At 36.7% G+C, this 8,799-nt stretch overlaps 1 protein-coding gene across 4 annotated transcripts in view; it reads right to left on the bottom strand.

The window, feature by feature from the left end:
- Positions 1–8,799, bottom strand: part of LOC107745589 (axin-1-like) — a 39,876-nt gene that overhangs the window by 9,109 nt on the left and 21,968 nt on the right. For all 4 annotated transcript variants that reach the window (XM_016559483.1, XM_016559486.1, XM_016559485.1 and 1 more), the window contains exons 4-6: positions 7,656–7,752; positions 3,442–3,579; positions 440–987 (exon numbers count right to left, since the gene is read on the bottom strand). In XM_016559483.1, coding sequence (XP_016414969.1) covers positions 440–987; positions 3,442–3,579; positions 7,656–7,752 — 783 coding nt within the window. The remainder of the gene's footprint in view (positions 1–439; positions 988–3,441; positions 3,580–7,655; positions 7,753–8,799) is intronic.

The following is an 8,799-nucleotide window of genomic DNA, read 5'->3' as shown; positions in this document are numbered from 1 at the left end:
CGTGACATTTCCCGACCAGGCGCCGAGTGGTGCCAATCACAACACACACTGGCCTTGCTAACCAATCACAGCACATTTCGTATTTCAGAAGGCGGGCTTTCATTTGATACAGGAACTATTCGAGCCGTTCATGTCAGACTGGGGAGAGAGGTGTTGTAATAATGTAAAATATGTGAAAAATAATGTGTTTTTCGAACAACCTAGTATGAGAGCCTGTTCTAGTACACCCCCAAAACAAAATCAAGACTTTGTAAAAGAGCATAATAGGACCCCTTTAAAATACAAAACAGTTATTTTAAATTGTAATGATATTTCCTAATATTAGTGTTTTTACTTTTTCAAAAACATTTTAAAAAATCTTATTGACTCCACACTTTTGAACAGTAGTGTACATATCTAAAAAAAAAAAGAAAAAAAAAAAAAAAAGAGAGGTGCATACCCATAACCCATTGGGTCCACGGCATTGGGGCCGACACTCATTCCATCTGCAAAGTTGCGTGTCTTGGATCCATAGTGGTGTTGCTCCATGTTCCAGGCGAACCCTCCGTGCATCCTCGTGGCTTCCACCTCCACCTGTTCTTTGGGTTTCCCCCCCGCGGCATAGTGTGTGTGGTGAATGTGTTTGTGATGCTGCATGTGCGCTGCCTCACCCTTTGGGCCTAGCCGAGCCTGGTGCTTGCCTTGGCCACCAGACAGCGGCATCATCACCCCGGGAATCTTGCCCGCGGGAAGCCCGTCAGGGGAGCGGGACTTCGGAGAGTGGCGGCCCGTGCCCGGAGATTGACAACCGGGGGTTTTCATGACACGCTGCACATGCTCGTCCAGGATGCTCTCGGGGTTTTCCTCGTGTGCGTCCCGTAGCTGCAGCCCGTTGTAGCTCATTTCAGAGTAGCGACCGCCATAATGCTGCACATGGACTGCAGGAGGAACCCTGTGATTGGCCAGGGAGGGAGCGGTTGAGATGTCTGCATCATCACCTTCCTCTTCCTACAGGACACAAGAGATTATTGAATAATGACAAGATACTTAAAAAAAAAAAAAACCCATTGAACTGCATCTGAAACCATCTTATTCAATAAAGAAAAAACACATTTTCTAATGAGTGACTGAATAAGTCAAATTTGACCGGTGAAGCAAGTCTACTGTAGAAAACAATGGGATGTAGAATCACTGTGCAGTAACATGTTTAAACCGGCAGAGGTCATACGTTTATAGGTTTCCAAAGATTCTATTGATATGCCTTTGTTATGGTCACACTGAAAACACATAATGGCCTGAAACAGCCATGAGAAAATTCTCTTGTTGCTCAAAACATGAATTTAATATTCATTTTAATAATGAAAGCCCTTCTCGACAAGCAGACCTCTCTCTAGATTATAAATGATCTGACATGCCTGTTCTCTTAAGATTTTAGATTTTACTTGCTAATTTGTTGTGCCATTCTCTGATTTTGATTTTATTGGCAAAAAACACTGAGTTCTTTGACAAATTTAGTTTCAGTCTGGTGACTAAACTGCATTTTAGTCACATTCTGTATTGTTACTAGCAGACAATGAAAAAGCATAGTTTTGTCTATGAAAGCAGTCATGACCTAAATCTAATTAAACTGTAACTGCGTTCACACCATATCTTTATTCTGAATAACATTTAGCATATTATAGATTTAGGTTGTTTCACTCTAGGTTGGGGCATTTGGAGAAGATTTCCCCACAAAAATTAATCATTTTATGAGAATGTTCCACTGTTTCAATCAATACCATTTTTAAGGAATAGTTTCAAATTATTATATTTAGTTAGTTGTAATGAAGTGTCATTGCTGCTTGCATTATGTTGATGTTGGCTAAACTATGAACAGTGTTTCGTAAACTGCCTTTGTGTATTCTCTTTGCTGCTAGTTACTAAAATTATTTTATATGAACAGTTCTCGTGATCAGTCGACATGTCATACGTGTTCCACTTGACCGCTGAATTGCTAGCTCACTATATACACTACCGTTCAAAAGGTTTTTTTTTTTTTTTTTTTAAAGAAATTACTTTTATTCAGCAACGAAGCGTTAAATTAATCAAAATTGACAAGAAAAAGAGATTTATATTGTTACAAAGATTTCTATTTCAAATAAATGTTGTTCTTTTCAACTTTCTAATTATTAAAAAAAAACTAAAAAAAGTATCAAGGTATCCAAATTTCATAAAATATTAGTATTTAATAAATATAATAAGCAGCACAACTGTTTTCAATATTGATAAGAATTTATTGATAAGATTGATAATGTTTCTAAATAGAAAACAATTACTTATCAAATATTATTTATCAAATAGATGAGGTGAGGATGAGACCTCTTCAAAAAAAACAAAAAAAACTTAAACCCAAAAACATGTGAACGGTAGTAACAGTATGTATATATATATTATTTTATTCTCTGTTAACAATGCAGTCACATTTTTCATTTATTTCCATCCAAATTCCTTTTTCATCAAATGTGCCTTTTAATTTGGTCATCTTCTCATTTTCATAATAAAGTCAATAAAGCTGAAACCACAGCAGGTCATTTGTGTGCAATGCTTTGATTCTCTTTCAAATTTTGAGGATTTGGCTTATGCATCATTTTATTTTTACTGAACAGCTGTGCGGGTCAGCGCTCTGGATGATCTTTAACAGATCATGCCAAAAAAAAAAAAAAGAGATGAGGTGGGAGACACAACACAAATCCAACCGCAATGCGCAAAGCAGCCAATTTTCATTGCGTCTACTCGACCTATAAAAAACTGAATTCTGTCTGAAAATGACTGAATAACACCCAGAATGGTGATATCAGAGTTTATTCAGACTTGTCAAGGTTCAGTTGCTGGCAAAAACATGTTTAACTGTCAGAGTCCATCCTGCTCAGTGGAGCAAAGAGAGCAAGTGCTGTATATAGAAGATGGTTTCTCAGCTGATAGGTACAGAAAACTTAAAACAAGTTTGCTGAAAGCTGAGGCACCAGTGAGAATATCAATTAGGACACAAATGCCATTCTTCCTTCGGCTCTTAATAACTCAAAGTCACTGTTCTGTGATGGAAGTTCCTCTTACAGGAAGCCAAACTACATAAATAATCTTCCTTGAGACTTAACACCTGGCTTTGAGTCGGGAAAAAGATTCCCATTTGCGGTGTGTGCAAGCATTTCTTCACGCCCCGGCTGACTTCAAACAAAGTCATTACACTGAAGCAGACTAGCAAGTAGCTCAATCTCGGCAGGTGATTCACCTGACACTGAACAGAAAGACGAAAGAAATGAGCGGAGCCCTCTTGATAAGACAGGAAGTCTTTAGAACACATCCGACTGTCTCGCTCATGAACAGAAGTGGCAGAGACATCAGTGTTTGATAAAAGGAGAAACAAACAAAAAACCTACTATAGCTCAAAATACGGCAGTGATGTGACGATTCAGATGCACTCACCAGTCGAACCCTCTTGAGCCGCTCCTCCAGTTTTTCTTGCGCCTCACGTTCCTTCAGCACCCCCTCCAGCCTGCTGATGAGCTCCGCTGCAAACTTCTCTGGCTCAACGTGAATATCCTTTGGCATCCGGTTTGTGCGCTGATGGGAAGACAATGCGAGTCAATACTCAAGGTCACTATTCACAATTAATGTGATGCGCTTATAAAAAAGAAGCTACAACGACAGCTGCTGATTACACAGGCATGTACAGGGAACAATAATACATGACAGTTTAAAACACAATAGTGAACGCAAAAGTACAGGCTAGGACGACAAATATTTGACTAGATGAGAATGAATGCAATGCTTCTGTACACAGACTTCAGTAATCAGTTCCAGTTTGAAATAGTGATGCACAATGTTTTTATCGAGAAAAAAAAAATTTTAAACCGAAATTTTCATTTAGCCGAAGCCCAAAATAAAGTTTATTAATAAATTATTTAAATCGCATTTAATGAACACAAATAAAAACTTAAACTGCATGTTTTTAGGCAAATTGCATGTTTTTTCTATCAGCTTTTTTAATGATAATGATGTTTCTAATCTAATTACTTAAAACATTTAAACAGCAGCTGTAATAAATCGTCAATCACTTGATGTTACTTTGGTCAAAAACAGCTCCACCAAATAAGTTAAACTGTTGGCATCCATGTTCTAGTTTACAGCTGTGAGAATTCTAAATATGGCTATAGTTATCACCATGTCAATCATCATAATGTTGCATATAACTCCTGTATTCTGTACACACATGAAACGGCAACACAGATCAAGGAATTTACTCCTACATTTCAATGTGGTTGTCAGAGAAAGTAGTTATGAAATATTATCCCTTTGACATGTAAAATCAAACCGGCGTGATTAGAACATTTCATTACGTAATCAAACTGCATCTGCTTTTGCACTATTGTTTCACGTTGCGCTGTTGCTGCTGACTCAGAATGAGGGACTGGCTGAGCAGTTATTATTTGTTATTTGAATGTCTGAAAATGCTTAAATCAAATGTGTTTATTTTGTAACAGACATTAAAAATAATCAAATTAGTTGGATAACATTTACAGATCGCAAGATGTAATTTAGATGTGATTACCCTAAATAAAAAAAAAACCTACATTTATATTACATGTTGTAGTACAACAACAACAAGGACATAATGAAATGCACTAATATAGGTAAAGGAGAGAAACTATTTTTTTAAATACACTATTGTTCAAAAGTTTTTTTTGTTTTTTTTACGTTTCTGAAAGTGTCTTATGCTCATCAAGGCTCATATATTTGATTAAAAATACTGTAAAAACAGTAATACTGTGAATCAGTATTGCGCACACGAAGCGCAAGCGTTGTTAAAGAGACAGCAGCCTAATAAACGCGGTGCCTGTCATTAATATTAATCAAAGAACAAAAGAAAATCATTCACCAATCTTGACTGAATATATTTAATAACTTTAATTGATTAATCTATATTTTATTTATGAAAAGAAAACTATGCAGTGTTTTTAAACTTTTAATTACAGTTTCTGTACCTGAAATTTTGCTCAGTTTTATTTATTTATGATATTGCTAATTGATTTGTTTGTTCCTATCTTATTACTGTTTACTTGTCTTTAACACTTTAATATTTGAAATTTATATTAATCTAGTTGTTTTTGCTGTGGTATTTTTTTTTTAAAGCAAAATTCCTCTTGCAGGGCAAAATTCCTCTTGCAGTGTTCTGTAGGCTGCTGATTTTTGCTCGTGTTATTCAGCTGCAACAGAATGCTTTGTAAAAAGACAGAATAAATGTCTAAATGTTTAAATCTAAATGTTTGACTTAATTTTTTTTATATTGGATTTTTTTATCAAAACTAGGAATCGATAAGAATCGGAATCGATCAAATTCAAACGATACCCAACCCTAGTTAAAATGCAATTTATTCCTGGATAAACTACACTCATACACACTGTCTCCCTCTAGTGTACCGTCAGTGACAGCACAATGATTCATGATCCTAACAGAACTTTTTGAAAACTCAATCCAATTGAGAGAAAAAAAAATAAAAAAATAAGACACAATCCACCTTCACACATTGAGCTTGCAACATGAACCCAAAACTTAAAACAAAGAGCTGAATATCAGATAATCACTCTTTATCTGAGCAGATTAGGTGGCACAGGTGAAAGGTGCATATACATTTTATTATGCTATTTTTTGCTCTCAAGCCACCAGGACTCTAAACAACTTAAGTTCAGGAAATTTATTATTCCAGAAGTCTGGAAGAAGGAGAAAAGAGACGGGGGAGGAGGACAGACACATGAAGAAATATAGTTGCAGGCAGTGCCTGGACAAGGTCCAATAAAACCTTACAGGAGCCGTTAAAATTTTGATTACAGGGCCAAATCTGATCTAAAGTCTGTTTCAGCTCTCTTTGTTCTGGCCTTCTGTTTGCTTAAGATTCATCAGTCTCCTCCGCAGCCCACACGGTTCTATGCCCAGTGGAACTGCAGAATCTGTCAAGTCTTGACAAGGCGTTTTGGTTACTAACACTGCCTCCCTGCCGCAGACCACGCTTACAGAATATAAGAAAGCCTTTTAAACTTAACAGAGACAGAACGCACGAATGCAACCAAATGGAAAAAAAACATCCCAGCGAGAGCGTGTTAAAGCTTTAGAACCATAAAAATAATGTGAACAATGTACAAGATAAAACCTGAGCAAAGTGGAGTAATAACAATTACAGTTCATCAGAAAATAAAGATTCTTCACTCACTTAGTTCATGTTGTTCCAAACCCATACAATGTTCTTTCTTCAGTTAAACAAAAAAGCAGCCATTAGGGAAAATCTGCTTTATTATATACAATGAATCTGAATGGTTATCTGGTGCTGTCAAGCTCCCCCAAAAAAAAAAAAAAGACTAAAAGCACCTAAATAGTCAAATGATATCTTTGTGCGAGTAACAGGCCAAGATGTGTCATTATTCACTCTCAAATATGTGTGGTTTGAATATAAACTACCATTCAGAAGTTTAGGGTTTCTATTCATAAAAGAAGAAGAATATTAAGCAGCACAACTATTTTCAATAACATTTTGAATGATGTTTCTTCAGCACCAAATCAGCATATTAGACCGATTTCTAAAGGATCACGTGACTGGAGTAATGACTGCAGAAAATAAAATTAATATTAAAATTTTGAAATATTACTGTTTTTACTGTATTTCAGATCAAATAAATGCAGCCTTGGTGAGCCTAAGAGACTTTTTTCAAAAAAATTTGACAGACCCCACTTTTTGTATGGAATTTTTTTTCTTTTAATTTTTAGGTTTAGAGAGATCAGAAATCAAAAATGTCATCTGGCATCACTGATGTGCCATGTTTAGATGTGGCATAATTGGTGAACTATCCCTTTAAAGCGGGGCATAGAGGAGAAACAATAATGTACATTACGTGGAAAATAATGTGTTTTTTGAACCTTAAACCGCATAAACACTTCATTACACCAAATACACAACATAATGTTCTTTTTTAGCAACGTCATATGACCCCTTTAAGAAGGTTTGTACATCTGCAACTTGTCATTCGATAATCAGATATTGGGGTGCACGCTGAAAAAAAAACGTTAAAGAGTCTCCAGTGCGTCACACGTGCATTCGAGCTGAAGTGTCTTCGCTGCCTCCACAGCTTTCAGTCTCTATAGGATGAGTGAAAGGCCCTAGTGAGGGGAAGTGTATGTTTGCTCTATTAAATTGGGCTCTATCTCAGAGGCTCCAATTATGCTGGAGCCGGTGCAGTGATAAAGCCAAGCCATCAGAGGGGAAGGCTTCACATCTGCTGGGGCAGAGCAGGCAGAGCTGACGAGAGCATCAGGAACGCTTTAGACAGCACACTCACGCTCTCTCACTCTCCATCAGCTATTCGCCAGCACATGATCAAAGCTCCCCAGCCACCGCTGTGCATCTTAAGAATGCACATTCATTTTAGGGGCGATGGGAGAGACAAGGCAGGGAAAAGAAAAGAGAGAGTAAGAATGACAGGGAAAGACCAGAAGATGATGGACAGAGACAAGGCACAGAAAATAAAATAAAAAGGAGTGGGGTGAAGAGAAAGGGAGAGAGGAGTGATGGAAAGAAAGGTAGAGATGCACACACAAATAAAGTGTTGTAAAGTCAACAAGGTGTTCTACAAACCCAAAGCATACTTACAGGAATATGAGGTAGAGGCACTCGCCCATTAACTTTGGCACTTTCGTGTATCTCATGTCGATGCGGCTTACGATATCTGTAAGGTGGGACTCCATCTCTGTAGGGACAAGCATAACAAGATTTTAGTTCTCAATCTGTGCCAATATATAAAAACATAGTATATGAAGTCATTATCTTCATATACCTTGTAAAAAAAAAATTCTGTCATCATTTACACACCTGTATGTCTTTCTTTCATCCATGGAACACAAAAGGATATATTCAGCAGAATGTCTAAGCCAGTATTGTTACTATTAACTATTAAGTATCGTTTTTGTTAACTGAAAGCTGGTAAAAATATTAGAAGAAAAGTTAAAGTACTAAAATTGCTAATATTAAAAATAATATTAATACCAATAATATTAATAATAAATAAACAGTAACACTTTACAATAAGGTACCATTAGTTTGAGTTAATTCATGAGCTATACAATTAAAACAGCATTTATTAATCACTATTAGCATTAGGTAAAAATGAAAAACTGTTCATTGTTAGTTCATATTAGCTCCTGTCCATTAAGTAAGGGATAATGTACATCCAGCCGGTTGTTAACCCTGAAGGGGGTTATTCTGCGATAACAACCGGCTAGATGTACATTACACGGCTAATTGCCACATAAGTAAATAATTAGACACAAAATATTGATTGGAGTTGAAATATTTGAATGCAAGCTTCCGTGAACATAGCAGTTGCGAGCAAGCGGCAAGTTCAAACTAGACAGACATTTAAGGGATACGGTGCAGTCAAACCACTTATTACACAACATTACACCACATAAATAATTATGGCGATAAAAGATTTAAAGGGGTCATATGATGCGATTTCAAGTTTTCCTTTCTCTTTGGAGTGTTACAAGCTGTTCGTGAATAGATAAGATGCCTAAAGTTGCAAAGACTAAAGTCTCAAACCCAAAGAGATATTCTTTATAAAAGTTAAGACTCGTCCACGCCCTCCTAAAACGCCTCGTTTAAACACGCCCCACATATCTACCTCACTATGTGGAAATATTTACATAATGCGCCCAAATGTGCACGCAAAGAAAGAAGGCGTGGTTTCAGTAACCGCAGTTAGTGTTGAAGCAGCCATGTCAGGGAGACGCTGTGT

This window comes from Sinocyclocheilus rhinocerous, unplaced genomic scaffold (assembly GCF_001515625.1).
Source record: "Sinocyclocheilus rhinocerous isolate Xijiao unplaced genomic scaffold, SAMN03320098_v1.1 scaffold1912, whole genome shotgun sequence".
NCBI classification, from domain to species: Eukaryota; Metazoa; Chordata; class Actinopteri; order Cypriniformes; family Cyprinidae; genus Sinocyclocheilus; species Sinocyclocheilus rhinocerous.
The sequence above is the reverse complement of the archived record's forward strand: the minus strand, read 5'-3'. Positions and strand labels throughout refer to the sequence as shown.